The following is a 24,616-nucleotide window of genomic DNA, read 5'->3' as shown; positions in this document are numbered from 1 at the left end:
TCTTCTTAGGATCATTAGTTTTGCATAACCTTCTTTTATTTTCTGTGAGATGTGTTGTTTCATGTTTAGCTCAGGGTCAATTATTACTCCTAGATCCCTAACTTTTGTTGCTAACTCGGTGGTTTGAATATTTTTGATTGTGAATGTTGGTTGTGTGTGGTGAGTGTTTTTACGTTCAAGGTGTAAGAATTCAGTTTTGTCAATGTTTATTACCAATTTCATCTGGTTTAGGAGCTGTTTGATTATTTCTAGGTACATATTGGCTAGTTTCATTGTTTCTTCAATGGTGTTTGGAATGGGTAACAGTAATTGTATATCATCTGCGTAAATGTAATGTATGATTCCCAGTCCTGCTAGTAAGTGACATACTAGGAGGAGGTAGATGTTAAACAGTGTTGCAGATATGGCTGATTCCTGTGGGACACCAGTTAGCAGTTTGACTTTGTCTGAAAGTGCATTTTTGATTTGTACCTGAAAACATCTATTGTTTAAGTATGACTCGAACCATTTTAGTGTTTTGTTAGAGTCCTATTTCTTTCAGTCTATTGATTAATATTCTGTGATTTACAGTGTCAAATGCTGCAGAGAGATCTAATAGAACCAGAATGTAGTGTGTTCCTGTATCGAATCCTCTTAAGATATTATCTGATAGAGCTAATAGCAACGTTTCTGTACTGTAGTGTTTGCGGAATCCATGTTGTGCTGGATATAGTATGTTGTTATTTTCAAGGTGGTTCGATAGTTGTTTTTGAACTGATTTTTCGATTAGTTTGGCTATTAGGGGTAAGTTGGAGACTGGTCTGTAGTTGCTAAGATTTAAGGGGTCAAGGTTCTTTTTCTTAATAATTGGCTTGATTATGGCTCCTTTCAACGTATCCGGCATTACTCCTTCGTCTAGTGAGAGGTTGATGATTTTAGTTAAGGTTGGGGTTATTGTGTCGGCTATTTATTTAAGTTCTGTAGGGTGTCGCTTTTGTGGGTAGCAGGGTTTAATTGCCTAATCATTTTTTCTACTTCAGGGTGTGATACCTCCTCAAATTCAGACCAGATACTGAAGTCTCTAGTGGGCATCCTAATCTCTTGTTTTGTAATTACGGGGATTTTTTTCCTTAGATTCTCAATTTTGTCTTTAAAGAATTGGGCTACATCATTGCATTGATTTTCTTGTAGGGTTAGATGATTGATAGTGTTGTCGCATGTTAGGTTGTTTACTATATTAAATAGGGTTCTGGCGTTGTTTGCAAATTTTTCTATTTTTGAGCTGTAGCATTTTTTTTTTTGGTGTCTAGGATTGTTTTTTGTAGTATGCTAGTTGTTTTCTGTACTTAGATTCTCGGTTGATTTGTTGTTTTTCCATTCTTTTTCTTTTTTTCTAAGTATCCGTTTTACATCTTTGATTTGTTCACTGTACCATGGATTGTTTGACTTTGGTTCTTTAATGCGGGCCGTCTGTAGAGGATTTAATTTGTTAGCTAAAGAAGTTATTCTGTTTAGCCAGTCAGTTGTAGCGTAGTTGATGTGTGTTAATTCTTTGGATAGTTTGTCTTTAAGAATTTCGGTGTTATAAGGGGGGCGGTATGAGAATTCGGCTGGTTCCATGTTCTGTTTTTTTATGGGTCCTTTGTGCTTTATCTGGGAGTTAATGAGGAAGTGGTCTGACCATGGGATTTGTGTGTATTCAGTTTTTATGTTTTCAAGGAGGCTACTGTTAATAAAGGTTAGATCTAATGAGTGGCCTGCTTTATGTGTTGGTTGTCTGTGATCAATTTAAAACCTAGTGCAGTCATTATCTCTAATAGTATTTGGCAGGTATTAGATAGGGGGAGAGCATCCATGTGTAGATTAAAGTCACCTAATATTATTGGGGTTTAGAGGGATTTAGATGAGTTGTGAAAAATTCTATTAGAGGGGAGATATTTAGCTCAAGGAGACTGGGAGGGCAGTATACCAGGCAGATTTGAAAATGACTGGTATCAAAAAGGGCAATTTCATGATTCATTGATGTTTTGATTGAGAGTAATTTAGTTTTAAATATTTTTTCAATGATTAATAATAATCCGCCTCCTCTTATTTATTCTTGGGATCGAGAAGACCAAGTAGGTTTTGTTTGGTAGTTGATTCTTTAGAACTACATCTGATTTTTTTAGCCATGATTCTGTTATTGCTATAAAATTAGGTTTTGTGTCATATAGCAGGTCTGTTATGATGGGAAATTTTTTTGTTCCTGATTGTGCGTTAACTAGAAGAAGAGAGATCATTAGTATGCTGTTTAATTTGGTACTGATGGTACGTGTTACTGGAATTAGGTTATTTGTAGTTGTATCACTTTGTTCTTTAGTGCTGTGATGGTGTTTGTGTTGATGCTTCTGTGTGTTTGCATACTTACCATTTCCTGTGCATACTTAGATGGTGAAAGTGGAAGTGGAGCTTGTGGTCGTTGATAAAGTCCTGTTGTCAGGTAGTTGTTGTCTGTATCCATTTTTTTTTTTTAATCTCTCTGGGTGTACTAGGGGCTGTACGAAGGGGCGTACAAAGGGGCCTGCCCCTTTGTTGCACGCCACCGGCGCCTGCCGGGTCCCTGGCTACATCTCATCTGGACTACTGTAACAGTCTATGTGTGGGCCTCTCTGACAGGCCCATCCATAGACTGCAGGTGGTCAAGAATACAGCAGTCTCTGGTTGTTCAAGGAGTGGGTCCATATTTCTGGTACTTAGGAAGTTACATTGGTTTCCAGTGAGGGCACAAATTTAATTTAAGATCCTAATGTTAACTTTTTAGTCTGTTGGGGCGGTGGGGGTCAGATCTTAAATATTTGAAGGATAAGTTGATTTGATATGTGCCAAAATGACAACTGAGATCAAGTCAGGGTCTGTTGTTGGTGGTTCCATCGTTCTAGATTATTGGTAAAAGTAGGTTGAGAGCAAGGGCATTCCAGGTCATCACCCCATGCTTTGGAACTCATTACACTGGAAATCAGGGCTGAGAATTATTCAGGTTTCTGTAAGAAAGTTAAAACATGGTTGTTGGGCAAGGGGTAGTTGGTCCTGAAGGAATATATGTAGATAGGAAGAATGATGCCGCTTTACTTTGGTTTTATTTTTACTTTCTTGATTTTATGTGATGCGAATTTTTATGATTTTGTCTGCTTTCATTATGAATATTAATATTGTAAATCACGTTGAGCAACCCTTTGGGGTTGGGGATATGATTAATAAGAATGTTTAAATAAAATAAATATTGCAGCACAATGCTTTGATTTAATTGCAGAAAAGCTGTCGAACAAATTAATAAAAGCTAAATTAAACTATTAGTGCAGGCTACCTGATGTCTATTCTCCTCCAGGGCCTTTTCACTGGGTGGTAGCAAGGTTTTCAATAAGGGCCGAAACATCCATCTGCAGGAACACTGATGCCAGTGCACAAATGCTCTGCATTTTACAATCCAGGGCCTCCTGGATTTACCTGTCTAGCATCTCCTCAAAAATTATGACAACATGGGCTTAAAAGCAGGAAGAAAAACCACATCTTCCTAGGATACCAGAGGTGCATTAAATACACTGGATTAGTATTTTTGTAGAATCAAGCCTCCAAAAATTATCAGTGATAAAATCTAGAAGCTTAACCACTATAAAGCAGCACAAAACTAATATTTTGAAAGGAGACCATCATTCCTGGATATCATCAGGAGCCACACTGAACTGTTGTTCATACTTCTAAACAGTCTCCATATCATTTTTTTTTTTTTTAATAAATTATCATTTTTTAAATATTTCATATAAAACATATTACTTATCTTTTTAGAAGGCACCAAAAGGCATCTTTAGCATCACCTCCCCCACATTTCCAAAATGGCAGAGACAAACCCCAAATAATCATCACACTTCTACCCCTAACACACCTACATAAAGCAAACACTTACAACACCCGCTCCCCAAAGAAACAGGGAAAAGAGCTGATGCAATTGTGGAAGAATGTTGCTGAAAGATGCCTTCTAAGTTACTTGCCCACCCGCCATACACACCCATTCCCTCAACCAAACCTCAACAACCAAACTCTCCACTGACATACACAGTCATATCCCCAAAACAAACACCCTCAATTTCACAAACCTTTAATTCCAAGCCTATATCCCCTAACTAAACACATACCCACCCCATAACTCACAGCTTCCAAACACCCTCCTACCCAACTATCTTCTATCCATCCTCTACACACACTTTCATAACCATATCCATACATACACTCAGCCATGTTCCCAAAAAACACATCATAGCCGCCATACACACAAATACAACCTCCACAAACCCCACCAATAACTTACTCCCCAAACGTCTATCCCCACATAGCCCTGTAATGCCAAATGTTCCCAAACGTCTATCCCCACACACACACACACACACTTCCAAATATACTCCCTCACATACACATAGTTACACACAACCTCTCTGTCCACATATCCTTCCATACACAGTCCCTACACCATGCCTACAACCCACATTGCCCCCAAACACACCCAACACAAATGCTGAAACTCCATACACCTTCCACAAATATATGTTGAAATGCACTTCTAAAACCATGCTTCTGTATGCTTTTCAACATACAAAATGTTGGAAAGAATTATAAAAGAGATCAATGTCTGTCTTTTAGTCTGTCTACCAGCATAAAAACTCTCAAAAAATGGACAAAAGTTCAAATTTGGCATTTGGATAAATTTTAAGATTAGGAACATCAAGTCAGTATTTTCAAAGAACAAAGCATTAAAAAAAATCCTCATTGCTTTCTATGGGAAAAAGTTATAGGCTGCAGAATGTTGACCAATACCCTATTCCAAATGCCCTCCCCTATCCATCACTCTTCAATACTTTAGCACAGAGCAGCATAGGCAGATTAGGAGCAGAGGCAGGGAAAAACAACAAACAGCTGGTGAAGGATGGCACCAAAAGAATCTTTCAAAGCCATCTTCTCCACACTTCCAAAGTCACACATCCCATATCCCTATACCTCTCATAAATGCCCCTCTACACACTTGGTCCAGCACCCCCAAATACACACCTCAAAAGACAGACCATGAAAATAAATGCCATCTATTTATTTATTTAAAAGCTTTTATATACCGCTATTTGTATACATCATAACAGTTTACAATGTTTGTAATTATCTAACAGGTAACAGACCGAAGATGATACAGAAAGGCACATTCCTAGCCACCTTCCCATCAATTCTCAATTTACAAATAAGAACATAAGAACATGCCATACTGGGTCAGACCAAGGGTCCAGCATCCTGTTTCCAACAGTGGCCAATCCAGGCCATAAGAACCTGGCAAGTACCCAAAAACTAAGTCTATTCCATGTTACCGTTGCTAGTAATAGCGGTGGTTATTATCTAAGTCAACTTAATAGCAGGTAATGAACTTCTCCTCCAAGAACTTACCCAATCCTTTTTTAAACACAGCTATACTAACTGCACTAACCACATCTTCTGGCAACAAATTCCAGAGTTTAATTGTGCGTTGAGTGAAAAAGAACTTTCTACGATTAGTTTTAAATGTGCCACATGCTAACTTCATGGAGTGCCCCCTAGTCTTTCTATTATCCGAAAGAGAAAAAACCAATTCACATCTACCCTTTCTAGACCTCTCATGATTTTAAACACCTCTATCATATCCCCCCTCAGCCGTCTCTTCTCCAAGCTGAAAAGTCCTAACCTCTTTAGTCTTTCCTCATAGGGGAGCTGTTCCATTCCCTTTATCATTTTGGTCGCCCTTCTCTGTACCTTCTCCATCGCAATTATATCTTTTTTGAGATGAAGTGATCAGAATTGTTCACAGTATTCAAGGTGCGGTTTCACCATGGAGCGATACAGAGGCATTATTACATTTTCTGTTTTATTCACCATTCCCTTTCTAATAATTCCGAACACTGTTTGCTTTTTTGACTGCTGCAGCACACTGAACCAATGATTTCAATGTGTTATCCACTATGACGCCTAGATTTCTTTCTTGGGTTATAGCATCTAATATGGAACCCAACATTGTGTAATTATAGCATGGGTTATTTTTCCCTATATGCATCACCTTGCACTTGTCCACATTAAATTTCATCTGCCATTTTGATGCCCAATTTTCCAGCCTCACAAGGTCTTCCTGCAATTTATCACAATCTGCTTGTGATTTAACTACTCTGAACAATTTTGTATCATCTACAAATTTGATTACCTCACTTGTCTTATTTCTTTCCAGATAATTTATAAATATATTGAAAAGTAAGGGAACCAATACAGATTCCTGAGGCACTCCACTGCCCACACCCTTCCACTGAGAAAATTGTCCATTTAATCCTACTCTCTGTTTCCTGTCTTTTAGCCAGTTTGTAATCGACGAAAGGACATCGCCACCTATCCCATGACTTTTTATTTTTCCTAGAAGCCTCTCATGAGGAACTTTGTCAAATGTCTTCTGAAAATCCAGGTACACTACATCTACAGGTTCACCTTTATCCACATGTTTATTAACTCCTTCAAAAAAGTGAAGCAGATTTGTGAGGCAAGACTTGCCTTGGGTAAAGCCATGTTGACTTTGTTCCATTAAACCATGTCTTTCTATATGTTCTGTGATTTTGATGTTTAGAACACTTTCCACTATTTTTCCTGGCACTGAAGTCAGGCTAACCAGTCTGTAGTTTCCCGGATCGCACCTGGAGCCCTTTTTAAATATGGGGGTTACATTAGCTATCCTCCAGTCTTCAGGTACAATGGATGATTTTAATGACAGGTTACAAATTTTTACTAATAGGTCTGAAATTTCATTTTTTAGTTCCTTCAGAACTCTGGGGTGTATACCATCCGGTCCAGGTGATTTACTACTCTTCAGTTTATCAATCAGGTCTACCACATCTTCTAGGTTCACCGTGATTTGGTTCAGTCCATCTGAATCATTACCCATGAAAACCTTCTCCAGTATGGGTACCTCCCCAACATCCTCTTCAGTAAACACAGAAGAAAAGAAATCATTTAATCTTTCCACGATGGCCTTATCTTCTCTAAGTGCCCCTTTAACCCCTCGATCCTCTAACGGTCCAACTGACTCCCTCACAGGCTTTCTGCTTCGGATATATTTTAAAAAGATTTTACTGTGAGTTTCTGCCTCTACGGCCAACTTCTTTTCAAATTCTCTCTTAGCCTGTCTTATCAATGTCTTACATTTAAGTTGCCACGTTTATGCATTATCCTATTTTCTTCTGTTGTATCTTTCTCCCAATTTTTGAATGAAGACCTTTTGGCTAAAATAGCTTCTTTCACCTCCCCTTTTAACCATGCCGGTAATCGTTTTGCCTTCTTTCCACCTTTCTCAATGTGTGGAATACATCTGGATTGTGCTTCTAGGATGGTATTTTTTAACAATGCACACTTTTTACTTTTGTAGTTGCTCCTTTCAGTTTTTTTCTAACTATTTTTCTCATTTTATCAAAGTTTCTCTTTTGAAAGTTTAGCACGAGAGCCATGGATTTGCTTACTGTCCCCCTTCCAGTCATTAAATCAAATTTGATCATATTATGATCACTATTGCCAAGCGGCCCCACCAGCGTTACCTCTCTCTTCATTGCCTCAGGGATAAACTCAGATTATAAACTCTGTGGGGACAGGGAAATACCTACTGTACTTCAAGATAACTCACCTTGAGTGACAAATGAAAATTTGCACACACAAGAGCTCCAATTATATCCCCTCACACCCCCACCAACACAGTCATACCTCCAAAAATACACTTCCTATAAATACTACTAAACAACCCCCACATATTTATACCCCTACACAAGCCCCAATTACCCACAAACACATCTCCCTCATTCCTGAAGACATACCCCATACACACAACACCCTCACAACCACACCATCTACACACTCCCCATAACTGATCCACACAAATTATCCAACACATAACCCCACCTACATAACCCTTTACCAGCCAAGCACACTCCTCACACCAACCCACATGTATACACAACCCACACACACAACTTTCCACAAACCCCAACCAACATACAATCCTCTACCCACCCAAATACACCTTGCCCAAACATAGCCCTATGTCCCCCCCATTCCCACACAACCCATTCCCATTTCTATAAATATGGAAAAGCTTTCCCAAAGCCATGCTTTCATCCCTTTCTTGCTTTTGAAAACATATCAATAGCTGTTTCATTTCAAATGTGAATAAACTGTGCAACATGTATTACAAATTTGCAAAAATTACACAAGATTATTTTGTTAGGAGGGTTTTCTGGTTTTCAAGTAACTATATGAAGCATCCCTTTGTTAGCTTTGAACATTCTAGTCTTCAAAATAATTAGTAATTTAAGCAATATCCAAATTATCTATAAAAAAAGGAAGGAAAATCTGGACAGCTGTACTGTTCTCAATATTACTGTAATATGCTGTTAGCTCTAGGGGAAATGTAGTGATGCTGACATCTAGTGACTATTATGGACACTACAAACATCACAGAGAGCACGTTTTCTATACAGCCTTAAAGACTTTTCTTACCCAAGTTATAGTCACAAGTCATACATTCATATTTGTGCATGTTAAACATTCCTGCTTAACACAAAAAATAAAGTATGACAGCTTATCCTCATGTGGGGAGAGCATAAAAACTGCATTTCCAAAAAATTAATCCAATAAAAGATATCACCTTACATTTTTTTGTTTGTTAACCTTTATTTTCCATGCATTCCATTGGACTAATACATTACCCACATTCCTTATCCAAAATACCTTGAAATATTCCTTCTTAATTTGTTTAGATCGCCTTCTTTCTTCATTCTGCCAAATTACAGGTTGTGTTTCAGGCCAGTGCTCCCCATCTGCTTGATCCTTTTGGTTTTCTATTGACTAAAAATATAAAACAAAAGATTAAGATTTTTCTCTTATTTTATTTATACGGTATTTTGGTACCATTTTACATTTTTTTCTGTTAGTTTTGTGTGGAATACCTTTGCTTTTTTAATTTTAATTTTTATTAATTCCAGGTCTTAACATACAACAGGAAAGAACAATAAATTATCTTACAAAGAGATTAATTACTCCATCAAAAATATTTCTAATACTGGATCCTGAAAGGAAAACCACAGAGGAAATCACAAGAAAGAGAATTAAAATTCATCATCAAATTCCATGCATCAAAAACCAGTGGATGCTAAAATATAAATACCATATTTTTTGCTCCACAAGACACCTAACCGTAAGACGCACCTAAGATTCAGAGCGTGAAAATTAAAAAAAATATATGGTGTGCTAAACCGGCTCTGTTCCCAGGCGTCTGTGCGTCTTATGGAGCAAATTAGGGGCGGGCATAACATTTTTTTTTGTCCCCATTCCCCATCCCAACCCTTTAAATTTAATTAACTATAACCTCCCACCTTCCTGACCCCTCCAAGACTTGCCAAAAGTCCCTGGTGGTCCAGCGGGGGGTCCAGGAGCGATCTCCTGCACTCAGGCTGTCGGCTGCCAGTATTCAAAATGGCACTGATAGCCTTTGCCTTTACTATGTCTCAGGGGCTCCCAGTGCCATTGGTTGGCCCCTGTCACATGGTAGGAGCAATGGACGGCCACGCTCCACTTTAGAGGCTCCACTTTAGAGGCCATCTTGTGCTCCTGTGAGGAAAAGACAAAATGGTGGATGCCACAAAATAGTCTTTTGTTATTCGCTGAAAGGAGACGAACCGCATCGGTATACATAGAATTGATGTAGGTATACGATTGATCTTATCCGGACCATCACCTGAACACTGCTTTGTGACTAAAAAGCCCCTGAGGCAGCCACCCTTGGTGGCGAAACTCGGCCAGAGTCGGGCATATACATAAGATTCTGTACATCTCCCTGAATAAATATTGAAAAAGACTATTGTGTGGCATCCACCATTGTGTCTTTTCCTCACAGCTTCACTGGATCGCCTACCCTGCTGTTTTTTGGGCCCATCTTGTGCTCCTACCATATGACAGGGGCCGACCAATGGCACCGGTAGCCCCTGTGACATAGTAAGGGCAAAGGCTAATGGTGCAGTTTTGAATACTGGCAGCCGACGGCCCGAGTGTAGGAGATCGTTCCAGGACCCCCGCTGGACCACAGGGACTTTTGGCAAGTCTTGGGGGGGAGGGCCAGTCAGGAGGGTGGGGGGTTTTAGTTAGGTTTTTTTTGGGGTTTTTTTTAATATTCACTCCACAAGACGCACAGACATTTTCCCCCCACTTTTGGGGGGGAAAAAGTGCTCTTATGGAGCGAAAAATACGGTATACATTTATAATTAACAGAAATCAAGCAAGAAAACAGGCACAAGTAAAATAATTAGTTTAATTCCAGAGGCAGGAGATAATAATCATGGCCCATATTTGCTGCACTCTTGTCATGCAAAATAATGATTTGATCTGGATCAAAATTATGCATGACCTTACACATAGCAGGGGTATATAGAGAAAACTGTGTCCCTAGCATCATATCTTGGCAATAAAAAAGAAAAAAAAACCCAACTAAAAATTCACTCCTCTGGGCCTGATTGGCCCTAGAGACATTCTTATTTCAACAATATTTATTATGTATTGAATTCTTAACCAGTCCAGTGGCTTAGAGACCCGGGTTCAATTCCCAGTTCAAGATTCCTGTTCTCCGGGTCAGCTGGGGATGCTGTGGATGCAGCAGTTACAGACTCTGAAAAGGAGGGACCTGTAGTCAATCATGTAACGGTGATACCTAGTAGCCAAATTTAAGGCCCATGATTACATGGTTTAGGAAGGAACCGTAGTGCATGATCTCTAGCTGAGGACTGTCACTGCAATGACTAGACTGTGAAAGGATATAAAATAAGAGACAAAATTCCTGGGAAGTCTGAATGCAAAGCTTATTGCCAGATCCCAACTCAACTTTCACTGCACTAGGAGCCCAAAGGAGTAGAAGAAATTGCCAGGTTAAAAAAAAAAATCTCAAACAATATAAATGCAGTTATAAGTCCTGTTCAAGAAAAACATTTGGACATTCACTTTTTGGTTATTTCTATGTATTTAGTTAGGAGCACAGACCAAGTACTTTTATACTTATTGTAAAATTAGAGATTGTTTTATCTGCAAATATTAAGTTTTTGTCCATTATAATCACTTGCACTTTCCTAATGCTTGTAGTCCCAATGAACTGTTTAAACCCAAGGCAAATAGACCAACTGAAAAAAAAACCCAACATACTCCTGATGACAAGGAACAGTTCAAAGAAAGCATGGATACAATACTATAAATATTACCAAGTTTGTGTGACCTTAGTCAATGCAAAACAGCTGTTTGAGATTCATTAGCACATAATATTTCTGATAGAAATGTTCTTCACACAGTTTTCTAAAGTACATTTTATCCAGCCCTTAATTTCCTAAGTTACAAAATGATATACTTCCTACCTGCAATAAATGTGAAATAAAAATGATTAAGATTAGAAAGGTCTGCTCCATAAAATACAAAAAAAAATTCCAAAGGCATTCTTTACATAGACTATTGTGTTATTTATTTCAAATAATTGTTTTATATATATAATTTTTTTTGTTACTTTTGTGCTGTTTTTGCAAGGGCTATGCATGAGAACAGTATTGTAAGTGGATGGGTAGTGTTTGGGGAGGTTATAAGAGTGACGTGCGAGTGTGCATAGGGAGCTGGGTTTGTGTATCTGGGTAGGGGGGGTTAGGGTTCTGCTTATGGGGGTAGGATATGAGTTGCATGGGGTGTACATACGGTGGGGATCGGTAGGGTGGTTTGGGAGTGGGCAGGGTGTGTGGTGTTGTGTGCCTCTAAATTCTTATGGGTTTAAGTACCTGATCTGAAAGGTCATATTTTGGTTGGCAGGTCATTTCAGCATTCAGATTCAGCACTCCAGTTTCATTACAACAGGGCGGTGCTGTGCACTCACCCCAAGTTTCTGTTTATGGTAGTGTCAGATTGCCACCTTAACCAGTCAATCATCTTGCCAACATTGTTCACCAGGTTACATGTTCAGAGAGGTGAACAAGCCTTGCACAGTTTAGACTATAAAAGAGATGTCACCTTCTACTTAGAGCAGACGAAAGCCTCAGAAAGTACAACCGTTTTGATTCCTTTTACCCCCAACAGACCTGGGATTACTGTAACCAAATTGATTTTTTCTAATTGGCTCACAGATTCCTTCTTCTTTCATTATGCCCAAGCATATCTGGCTTTAGAAGGGCATTTCAAGGCTCATAATATTAGTGCCATGGCCCCATAAGTTGCCCATCTAATATCAACCTACATTGAAGAGATCTGCAAAGCTGCATGTGGATTTCGGTCAAACCCTTTACATTTCATTACTGATTAGACACTGACTCCCAACATGACAGTAGGTTTGCTCAGTTTATTACCCAAGGTCTCTGAGGGGTAGAATCCAACTCCATCTTTATTAGGACATTTATGTTATTTCTTCTTGTCTTCTAGGTATTAAAAAAGGCAAGAGTGTACAGATTTTACCAACAAAAATATGAATCCGCTCATTGGCAGACTTGACCCATCCCTCTTTTTTTTTGTTGGAAGACATCACTTAGCTAGGGACTCTAAAGTTTGTGAGTGGGTTTGATGTTATAAGTTTGTGCATATATAGGTAGTGTGTGCATGTGTATCTTTGGCTAATTTGTCCTCCAGTTCTAACTGCTATTGACTGTATTTTTAAACTTATGTGCATAAAATTTCCTATTACCAAGTTTTTGCACATGTGCAGATGCAAAATCACACGGACAACAGGCAAGTACAAAACATATTCCTACAGTACTTTACTGTAAGAACATCTAAAAATGGTTCACAAAAACATGCATAGCTACATAAAATGATTAAAAGAAAACCCAAGATATATGTAAAAAAAAGAGCATTCTCAAATAATGAAATGCTTTAATTTTCAAAGCTGAACAGGTTTTTAAAAGAACCATTATTACAGAAAAATAGCATACAAATCAATCAAAATGTCAGTCAAGTTACTAGATGAGAAGCATCTTTCATTAAAACATGTAAAGGCATTGTACAAAATACCAGACTAAAATATAAATAAGCTGAATCAATTCAGTAAGGCAAAAAACTGCTACTAAATCTTTGTCACCAAATGAAACCAAGGCTCCAGGCATGGTTGCCTTTTATTAAATTTAGAATTTGGATTCTGCCTGCACTGTATATGTTTTAAAAAATTTCTGTGAAAAAGTCACATTATGGCCCTGATGAATCATATAGCTCCTGAGCCTCAGGATACCCATCACTGAAGTACAGTTAGTATCCTATCCTGAGGGCTGAGACAATAAAGCAATTTTAGTGGTCACAGTTTTAGATAGTACTTCCTTATAAGATTTAGCTACATTTTGATGAAATTGATTGAAAATAAAATAGTTAAATAAAATGACCAACGGGGATACACAAGACACAGTAGACTAGTTATATAGTGCCAACTTTTAAAAAGGCAAGGCTCCACTTTAGAGGACCTGTAGATAGCTCTATATAATGTAATAAAACTATTGTGGGTTTTCCATAGCCATCAATAAAACTCAGCAGTTTTTTAAGTTAGTACTGTATGGCCAATAACCTACAACAAGGTGAAGCAAAGAATTTAAAGTTTAGGGTAGTCCTTTATAGCATCATAGTATATGAAGACTAAAATATACATGGAGGGTATTTATACAAGTCAAAAGGATGTCTGACAATTGCTGCACTAGGAAGAGGCATTCCTGGGATAAGGGGATGTTCAGATCTGGAAAGGAAAATAATACATGCAGATTGCAATTTAAAGTCTATATGCATCATTTTTTATGGGAAAAATATCCACAGAAAAGGCAGATGCAAATGTCTGCAAATACTTTGTCCCCAAGGCAATTTTCAAAGTGAAAGTATACATGTACTTTCTGAAAACTAGTACATAGATGGTGGATAAATAGCTGCAGACTTTACAGCAATGTGGTCATTCTAAAAGCTGCCACCTTAAAGTATGCCTTTTAAGAAGTACCTATGTTTGACAAAAATGTTTGATTTCAGTTCCAATAAATGGAATTTATAAAGAAACAATAGGCCAAAAGTCAGTTGTGCCTTCCATCAACCCTAAGTGCAGCTCCCCTGATTTTCTTCCCACAATATACACTCTCCTTTCACCTTCTCCAAAGGTGTTGCTAGCACCTTCTCTGGAACAGCTGTTTTCTTCCAGCACTGTGTGGCTCTCAGCAAGTTCGTGCGCATAGTGCCTGAACTCCCATGCTATTCTCACAAGAACGTGAGAATAGTGCAGTGCAGGAAGAAAACAGAGCATCTGTTCTGAAAGTGGAACCAGCAGCAAACCTCAGGAGAAGGTAAGGGGGGGGGGGGGGATTACACTAGGTGAGGAGCCGGCTTGAAGGGAATGAGGGTGGGACCAGTAATGTGGAGGCTGATTGGTAGAAGAGGTGGGACTTGAGACTGCATGGGGTAGGGTTGGGGGAAAGCATGTACTGGAAGAGATGAGCTGGAGAAAATGTTTTGGGGGAGATGAGCTTAAGGAGAAGGGGAAAAAAAAAAGAGTAGGGTAGAAATGAGCTGAGGGAGCATGAGGGGCAGACTATTTTAATTGCACAAGTTGCACTAGGTGCACTGGAGCAACCAGGCCTCAAATATCAGCGGTCCCAGCTTCACTAAGCAATGAAATCCAGTTTCAAAGTTTTAGACCATTACAAAGATCTCCCATTAAATATGGCTCATGAGACCAGTGGCAACCATAAAAAACTGATTTGATCACCTGTTTTCAACAGCTGGTCAAATAACCACAAAGTCTGAAAGGGATTGCACTTAATGAAGTTTTTATCCACAAACTATAAATAAAAGTAATTTGCAAATTGAAAACCTGCGGAAAGACAATATAACAGATATGAAATTCAAAAAAAGATCAAAATCCATACTACATATAGTAACTGATTTTTAGTTGAAATTATTTTAATGAGAAAATTGATTCATGAAAGTATGAATCACTAAATGCTAGTAAAAATACAAGTTCAGGATATATTTGTGTTGCAGAAACATGCACATCAGGCAAAAAAAATGCACACATAAAAATGACAAAGTATTTTCTTTATACTTACTTGCCAACTGCATGGTGATAATGGTGAGTTAATGTCATCTTCTGAGTTACTAAAGAGTAAAGAATATTTGTCTTGAGTTTAATGTAGTTGCATTTTGGTTTAGGAAAAAATATATTCCTTTCCAAACTTTATATAATGGTTTAACACTACTAGTAGGCGCTGCATTGAAAATTCAACTAGAAATTAAAACAAACCATTTATGCATATATTTACAAAAGTTAAAAGGTCTATAAAAGTTCTCCATTTCAAAAACTAAAAACTTCCTCCTTGAGTTTAAGGAAATTGTTACACTAATTTTTTTTAAGAATATAGAATAACCTTGTTATAACTTGGAAGAATTTACTTACACATTCAAGAGCTGACTTACTTTGCCTATACAGCTTCTGATAAACCCTATTATAGGAATATCCATGTAAAAACATCCTCTACACAGAAGAAATTCCTTCTTCAGTTGTAAGGTGGCTTTTAAGGCCTTGAAGTCTCATGTACTACTGCATATTTTTTTGTTGGTCCTTTAAAAGATATCACAACCTACAAATACTCTAGAAGATATTAACATTACAATCAAAGTATTTGTTCAAAAATTCCAACATTTTCAAACTCTGGTTTACTACCTTAGATCTAAGCTGAACACTGATATTCAAGACAAAAGGCAAACATTTAGATACATTCTTTTCACTACAGCAGGGGTGGCCAGCTCCTCGAGAGCCGCAAACAGACCAGGTTTTCAGGATATCCCCAATGAATTTGTATGAAGTACATTTGCATACAATGAAGATAGTACATGCCAATCTCTCATATGCATATTCATTATGGATATCCTGAAAACCTGGCCTGTTTGTGGCTCTCGAGGAGTTGGCCCTTCCTCATTTTATTGCCCTTTTCAGCATGATTTTTTTTTAATGCTAATATAACGTTTTTGAGATGGGGGGTGACCAGAACAGCAAACAATTCTCAAGGTGCTGTCAACCATGGCTCAAGTACAGAGGCCTTATTATATTTCCTGTTTTGCTTTCTATTCCTTTCTGAATAATTTCTACCTTCTATTTGCTGTTTTGGCCAATGTCACACATGTTTTCCTTGCTACTTCAATAATTTACTTCAAATTTCTCTGTTATCCCGCCTTTTTGTGTTAGTTCTCTGGATGCTAATATATAAAGTTCAATTTATTACATTTCTTTTCTGTATAACACGGTGACATTAAAAAAAACAAAAAACAAAAAACTTACCTGTTAATTTCTTTCCTGGAGTCCTGTCAGACCAGTCCAGATGCTTAGGCTATGACTCCCTACCAGCAGAACATTTTTCATGCTTACATCATCCTAATTATATAGCCCAGACCAGGCGATGTCTGCTATATCTTCTTCTTAGGCACGAGGCTCTCACACAGGGAAGGACAACCAGGTTCACAGAGAATAAAGCCAATTGAGTCGCAGTACTAAAATTTCTTTCAACCTTTCTTCCCTGGCACACCAAACAGCAGATCCCTGAAAACTAAACTGGCTTCCGGATGTGTTCTGATCTGTCTGACAGTACTCAGGGAAAGGAAATTAACAGATAAGTTTACAGTTCACCTTCCTTATCATCCTGCTGACAAGTCCAGACATTTGTGATGCAAGCTATAATTAAGCTAAGCAAGAGGAAACAAAGGTTGTTTTCAGAAAGCCAGCCTCAAAGGATACATCCTCTTTGGCTTACACATCCAATCTGCAGTGCTTAATAAATGAGTGCAAGGAGTGCTTGCAAATATCTACTGGTGGAACCAATCTACATTCCACTCTTGAAGAAGCCTGAGTTCTAGCTGACTGAGTCCTCAATCCATCCAGATCCGCAACCCCTTGTCGACATAGGCTGAAGCAATCGCTTCCTTTATCCGATTGGCGATGAAGTCCTTGGATGCAGCCTCCCAACATGATCTGGTTGAAAGGAACAGCCAGCCTGTGAGACTTTTGGAAAGAATTAGTGACCTTCAGATATTGTAACACCACCCCCTGTGAACACCTAAGGAGTAGAAATTTGTAGTCACACAGACACACTGAGGTCTTAATATTGATAAAGAAATTACTTGTTTAAGACGAAAGTGCAAAACCACTTTGGGTAGAAAAGATAAAACGAGATGGATCATGACTTTTCTTACAGAAAACCAAGTAGGGATACCAGCAAGACTGAAGCTCTGAGATCTTTCTAGTGGAACAGATGACCACTAGTAATACTGTATTTAGGGACAGATCCTTCAAAGATGCCCCCCCTTAAGTCTTCATAAGTTGGTATTGACATAGCTCTAAGAACCAAGTTGAGGACAAACGGAGGTAGTAAATGCCACAACAGAGACCCGCACTTGTGCAACCTTGTCCTCCTGAGGACCAGAACATAAGACAGAAAGAGGTGGTGTCCTCCAAGGGAATCAGACCTTGATGAAGTAGGTCCCTTAATGGAGGAAATCTGAGAGGCTTCCCCCTCTTAATTCTCATGAGATCAGCACATCACAGAATCTGGCCCAATTTGGAGATACCAGTATAACCTAATTTTTTTGGATCACCTGCCCTATAAGAAGCATGTCAGAAACAGGTACAAAAGGCAATCCTAGGGGGCAAAGGCTGTGCGAGTGCATCCAAACCCTCAGACCCCTTCTTCCACTTGCAATTGAAGAATCTCTCAGCTTTGGCATCATTACAGGTCTCTCTTAGATCACACTGAGGAAGCCCCATCTGTCACCAATCTAGTTAAATTCTAACGCAGCCAGTTCCCTTCCACTAGGTCTTGCAAATGCTTGCTCTGCCTGAACGTGGTTCACCATGTGATGTGAAACACTGACAAATCCTTGAGATGCCTTTCCGTCCAAACCACGATGAACTATGTTATTCTTGATATGTGCGAATTTCTGCTGATTCACATAGGCCACTGCAGTGATGTTTTCTGACAGAATGCTGCCCTTTTCCTTATTGATGGTAGGATTCTGCAGACAGCCAGTCTGATAACTGGCTTGATCTATGGACCAAAAGGTCCATAGATCAAGATGATACTGTTGTAGATCAGATTCCCTGTGGTCTCTTTTGTCTTGTATGCTTGCCTTGATCAGATTTTAAGACTACTGAGCAGGGATTGTCTCTCATGATTTTTCTACAGTGTTGCATGTGTCAATTAGTACTAGAGAAATGATTATTAGTAGTAATTAGTAGTAATGTACATGTAATGTATATGGTTTAATGGAACAAAGTCAGCATGGCTTTACCCAGGGCAAGTCTTGCCTCACAAATCTGCTTCACTTTTTTGAAGGAGTTAATAAACATGTGGATAAAGGTGAGCCGGTAGATATAGTATACTTGGATTTTCAGAAGGCGTTTGACAAAGTTCCTCATGAGAGGCTTCTAGGAAAAGTAAAAAGTCATGGGATAGGTGGCGATGTCCTTTCGTGGATTGCAAACTGGCTAAAAGACAGGAAACAGAGAGTAGGATTAAATGGGCAATTTTCTCAGTGGAAGGGAGTGGGCAGTGGAGTGCCTCAGGGATCTGTATTGGGACCCTTACTTTTCAATATATTTATAAATGATCTGGAAAGAAATACTACGAGTGAGATAATCAAATTTGCAGATGACAAAAAATTGTTCAGAGTAGTTAAATCACAAGCAGATTGTGATAAATTGCAGGAAGACCTTGTGAGACTGGAAAATTGGGCATCCAAATGGCAGATGAAATTTAATGTGGATAAGTGAAAGGTGATGCATATAGGGAAAAATAACCCATGCTATAATTACACAATGTTGGGTTCCATATTAGGTGCTACAACCCAAGAAAGAGATCTAGGTGTCATAGTGGATAACACATTGAAATCATTGGTTCAGTGTGCTGCAGCAGTCAAAAAAGCAAACAGTGTTCGGAATTATTAGAAAGGGAATGGTGAATAAAACGGAAAATGTCATAATGCCTCTGTATTGCTCCATGGTGAGACCGCACCTTGAATACTGTGTACAATTCTGGTCGCCACATCTCAAAAAATATATAATTGCGATGGAGAAGGTACAGAGAAGGGCTACCAAAATGATAAGGGGAATGGAACAACTCCCCTATGAGGAAAGACTAAAGAGGTTAGGACTTTTCAGCTTGGAGAAGAGACGACTGAGAGGGGATATGATAGAGGTGTTTAAAATCATGAGAGGTCTAGAACGGGTAGATGTGAATCGGTTATTTACTCTTTCAGATAGTAGAAAGACTAGGGGGCACTCCATGAAGTTAGCATGGGGCACATTTAAAACTAATCGGAGAAAGTTCTTTTTTACTCAACGCACAATTAAACTCTGGAATTTGTTGCCAGAGGATGTGGTTAGTGCAGTTAGTATAGCTGTGTTTAAAAAAGGATTGGATAAGTTCGTGGAGGAGAAGTCCATTACCTGCTATTAAGTTCACTTAGAGAATAGCCACTGCCATTAGCAATGGTAACATGGAATAGACTTAGTTTTTGGGTACTTGCCAGGTTCTTATGGCCTGGATTGGCCACTGTTGGAAACAGGGTGCCGGGCTTGATGGACCCTTGGTCTGACCCAGTACGGCATTTTCTCATGTTCTCAACTTGACTCCGAGAACTAGAAGGTATTCAAGCAGTTTTGTGTGAAACTGGAGAAAGGATTTAGGACCTTTTCCTTGCACCACACAGTAAAGATCTTCTACTCCAAACCATAGCATTTCCTTATAAAACCCTTTTTGAAAGCCAGAAGAATGTGACACACATCACTGAACAAATTCAGGGGTTGCAGGGCTACCCTTTTAAATACTAGACTGTGAAAGACAGATACCCAATGTTGGGATGGTATAGAAGCCACCAATTCTGAGCAATCATTGGGGAATTTCCTAGCCTGAATGGATCCCTAATGGACATCTCCCAGAGGAGTGAGAATCAAAACTGTCTTGGCCAAAAGGGAGCTATGAGGATCTTAGTTACTCTATCTTCTCTGAGTTTCTGTAAGGACCTGTAAAAAGAGGAATTGGATGATATGCTTACAGAAGACCCCCAACCGCAATCTAGGGCAAAGGCATCCAAGGCTAGTTGCCATGCACTTCTGTCTTGTAAGAGAAATTCACGGACCTTTCTGTTCAGAGGAAATACAGAGGTACCCTAGAGGTATGCTTCCCCATGTGGAATATGCTACTCCTCTATCTGGGGACCATATGAAGGATTCCAGGATCTACTCAGTCAGTCCTGGATAGTCTCCTCACACACCAGATAGGTGTTTTTGAATACCATTCTGTGAGAGATGGCCCAGTGCCACTTCTGGGCACTTACCTGCCACAGGAGTATGAACCCATTCCTCCCTGCTACCCAAATGTCTGTTTGGACAAGGACAAGTTCATTGACCTATTGTATCCTGAAAGCCTTCAGAGCAAACAAACCACCCTTAGCTCAAGGAAATGTATCTGATAAAATTCCTCATGAGCAGACCAAATTTTTCGTATGGAGCTCCTCTTTATGAGCTCCCTATTCCAGGTTGTACACATCTGTGGTTAGGACAATTTGCACCAGAGAACTTTCAAACAAATCAACTAAAGGGTCTCTCAAAGGCTGGGAGATGTGGATGTTGTCCCGAAGTTATTGAGTGGCTAGAATTCACTGAGATCTTAGGGTCCCATTGGCTCTTGGATTGTGAAGGCACATCATAGAACTAACACAGTCAAAACCAACCTATCTAGCAATCTTAAAACCTAAGTGGTTTGCTCATTAATTCTGTAGCACCTCCTTGAGATAACAGATTAATCAACTGATCATCCAGATAGAGAATTCTACACCCCCAATTTGCATAGTTGCACAGGCACCACAGCAAGGCATTTTGTAAAGCAGAGTTGCTTACCTGTAACAGGTGTTCTCCCAGGGCACATCATCGGATGGAGCCCTATCACAGAACACTTTTGTCAAAGTTTCTAGAACTTTGACTGGCACACTGAGCATGCCCAGCATGCCACTAACCCTGCATTCAGCAGGGGTCCCCCTTCAGTCTCGTTTGTAGCAAAAAGTACAAGCGAAAAATAAAATAATAAAACATAAACAAATCCAACTCCGCAGGGTAGTGGGCGAGTTTCGTGAGGACTAACGTCCTGCTGTCCTGGGAGAACACCTGTTACAGGTAAGCAACTCTGCTTTCTCCCAGGACAAGCAGGATGGTAGTCCTCATATGGGTGAAGAGCAAGCTACAGGATGCCTGAATAGAGTGAATCACACAGCACCCAACGACGTGCAACAGGCACAACAACAGGGCTGCTGTTGGTTGTGAGGGCTGCCTGAATTTCACAGTGGGTCGTAGGCAGGACGTTGGGTTATTAAACTGGAAACAAATTACGTAGGACAGACTGACCAAAGATGGAATCTTGCCTGACAGCCTTGAGACAATGAGCTGCGAAGGTGTGGAGAGAGCTCCTTGTGGCAACTCTACAGATGTCAGCAATAGGTACGGAATGGAGGTGCGCCACTGACGTTGCCATGGCTTTAACCAAATGCACTTTCACGTGTCCCTGTAGCGGAAGGCCTGCTTGTTGGTAGCAGAAGGAAATACAGTTCGGCAGCCAGGTGGACAGGATCTGCTTGCCCACCGGATCTCCCAGTTTGGTCTTATCAAAGGAGACAAAAAGTTGGGTGGACTTCTTATGGGCTGCAGTGCGGCCCAAATAAAAGGTGAGCGCAAGTTTACAGTCCAAGCAATGCAGTGCCCGCTCACCTGGGTGTGAGTGAGGTTTTGGAAAAAAGGTAGGAAGTATTATGGACTGATTTAAGTGGAAATCAGAAACTACCTTTGGCAAAAATTTAGGGCGAGTGCGGAGTAGCACACGATTGTGGAGAAATTTGGTATAAGGTGGGTATGTTACCAGTGCTTGTAGCTCACTGACTCTGCGAGCCAATATTATAGCAACTAGAAAGATCACTTTCCAAGAGCGATGTCTGAGATCGCAGGAGTGTATGGGCTCAAACGGAGGTCGCATGAGCCGTGCTAGCACAACATTGAGGTCCCATGCAGCAACTGGGGGATGCAGTCAAGGCTTCAGCTTGAGTAGGCCTCTCATAAAGTGCCCTACAAGGGGTTGCGCCGAAATTGGGGCTTCTCCTACACCTTTATGGTAGGTGGCTATGGCACTTACATGTACCCGGATGGAGGGAGTTTGTAGGCCAGACTCCGAGAGGTGCCAGAGGTAGTCCAGGAACCTTGTTGTGGGGCAGGAAAAGGGATCTATTTCCTTTGTCGTGCACCACATGGAGAATCTTTTCCACTTTGAACGGTAAGAATTCCTAGTAGAAAGTTTCCGTGAAGCTACGAGGACTTAGGACACATCGTTAGAAAGGTTAAGGAATTGTAGAATCAACCTTTCAACATCCATACCATCAGAGACAGGGAGTGGAAGCTTGGATGATGCAACAGTCCGTTGTTCTGCATTATTAGAGTTGGATTTGTGCCCAGGCGAACTGGTTGCTGGACTGAGAGGTCACGTAGTATTGGAAACCAACTTGTCGCAGCCAGTATGGGGCTATGAGGATCATTGTGCCCCGGTCTTGTCGTAACGTCACGAGAATCTTGCTGATGAGTGGAATAGGAGGGTATGCATATAGAAGACCTGTTTTCCATGAGTGGGCGAAGGCATCCATTGGTGGTAAATCGTAGCTGTGGTGTAGAGACTAGAATTGGTCTACTTTGCGGTTGTGAACTGATGCAACGAGGTCTATGTGCGGGCAACCCCAATGGTGAAAAATTGTGTTCGCTACATTGGGATCTAGGGCCCATTCGTGGGGACGAAAGGTTCGGCTGAGACGGTCTGCCATCACAATATCCACGCCCGCCAGGTAGATTGCTCTCAGTAGCATGGAAAGGGAGACAGCCCAAGCCTATATCTGCACCGCCGCTTGGCATAGCAGCTAAGAGCCTGTGCCCCCTTGCTTGTTGAGATACCACATCGCTACTTGGTTGTCTGTTTGAATTAGGATTACCTTGTTGGATAGGCAATCCTGAAATGTGAATAGGGCATACCGTATCGCCCAGAGCTCCAGAAAACGTATCTGGTGGTTTGCTTCTGCTCTGATCCAGGTGTCCTGGGTTTGAAGGTCATTGACATGGGCTCCCCAACCCAGGTTGGAGGCATCTATGGTCAATGTAATCTTAGGATATGGAGATTGAAAGGGTAGTCCTATCTGAAGATTAGACTCTTGTATCCACCATGCTAGTGAGAGGTGAAGCTGGCTGCTATATGGACAATCTGTGACAGATGTTGGTTTGATTGGAACCACTGGGACTTTAAAGTCCATTGTGTTACTCTCATGGCTAGTCGGGCCATTGGGGTAACGTGAACTGTAGATGCCATGTGCCCTAGCAAGGTCAGCAGGTGACGAGCTGTAGTGGTTTGGCAAGTCTGTACTGCTTTGGCCAAGGTTGACAGTGTGTTTGCTCAATCTTTTGGGAGGAACGCCCTGGCTTGAATGGTGTTTAGATCTGCTCCGATGAATGAGAGAGTGTGTGATGGAGTCATATGTGATTTGGGATAGTTTATGAGAAACCCCAAGGACTGTAGCAGTTGTATGGTAAGACAGAAGGATTGAAGTACTACCTCCTTGGATCGACCTCTGAGCAGCCAATCATCTAGATATGGATAGACATGGATACTGCGCTGTCTTAGGTAAGCTGCTACTACTGCCAGGCATTTTGTGAATACTCGGGGTGCTGATGCCAGGCCGAACAGCAGCACTCGGTATTGGAAATATCTGTGACCTACTATGAATCTGAGATATTTTCGATGAGGAGGGGATATGGCTATATGGGCATAAGCCTCCTGAAGGTTAAGATAGCAGAGCCAATCTCCCTTTTTGCAGAAGAGGAAGCGTGGTGCCCAAGGTAACCATCCCGAACTTTTCCTTGCGGAGATGTTTGTTTAGGGGGCGGAGGTCCAGTATAGGACGGATGCCGCCCTACTTTTTTGGAATCAAAAAATATCGAGAGTAGAATCCCTTTCCTCGCTGCAGTCGGGGAACTGGTTCCACGGCACTGGACTGCGGAGAATCAAGAGTTCTGCCTCGAGAAATGGAGTGTGGTCAGTTAGATTCCACGTCGGATGCGGTGGAGAGTCCGGTGGTAGTGTAAGGAAATTTAGATGGAAACCATGGGCTACCTTAGAAAAGACCCATTGGTCAGTGGTGATTGTGTGCCATTTGTTGGCAAAATGGCACAGGCTGCCTCCCACAGAAAAGATAGTTGGAATGGGGATTTGACTGCTGCTCTTTAGAAGGAAGTCAAAACCCTGATGCAGGACCAGTCTGAGGAGCTGGTTGGGCTTTTGGGGGCCTGTGCTGACGAGGCTGACCTCTGTGAGAGGGTCTGATAGGTCTAGCCTGGGATGGAGGAGGGTAATACCTACGTGGTTTATAGATTAGCCTTCTAGATTCTCGTCAAAATGTTCTTTTGGTGGTACACGAGAAGTCTGAGGGGACAGTGGACAGTTGGCGCAAGGTTTTGTGGTAGTCTTTGAGT

At 40.4% G+C, this 24,616-nt stretch overlaps 1 protein-coding gene across 3 annotated transcripts in view; it reads right to left on the bottom strand.

The window, feature by feature from the left end:
- Positions 1–24,616, bottom strand: part of LRCH2 (leucine rich repeats and calponin homology domain containing 2) — a 395,406-nt gene that overhangs the window by 98,530 nt on the left and 272,260 nt on the right. For all 3 annotated transcript variants that reach the window (XR_003857457.1, XR_003857458.1, XM_029606513.1), the window contains 2 exons: positions 15,126–15,174; positions 8,779–8,895 (listed from right to left, as the gene is read on the bottom strand). Coding sequence is in view for 1 of the 3 variants with exons in the window: in XM_029606513.1 (XP_029462373.1) it covers positions 8,779–8,895; positions 15,126–15,174 (166 nt within the window). In the remaining 2 variants the exon portion in view is untranslated. The remainder of the gene's footprint in view (positions 1–8,778; positions 8,896–15,125; positions 15,175–24,616) is intronic.

Source organism: Rhinatrema bivittatum, chromosome 6 (assembly GCF_901001135.1).
Source record: "Rhinatrema bivittatum chromosome 6, aRhiBiv1.1, whole genome shotgun sequence".
Classification (NCBI taxonomy): domain Eukaryota; kingdom Metazoa; phylum Chordata; class Amphibia; order Gymnophiona; family Rhinatrematidae; genus Rhinatrema; species Rhinatrema bivittatum.
The sequence above is the reverse complement of the archived record's forward strand: the minus strand, read 5'-3'. Positions and strand labels throughout refer to the sequence as shown.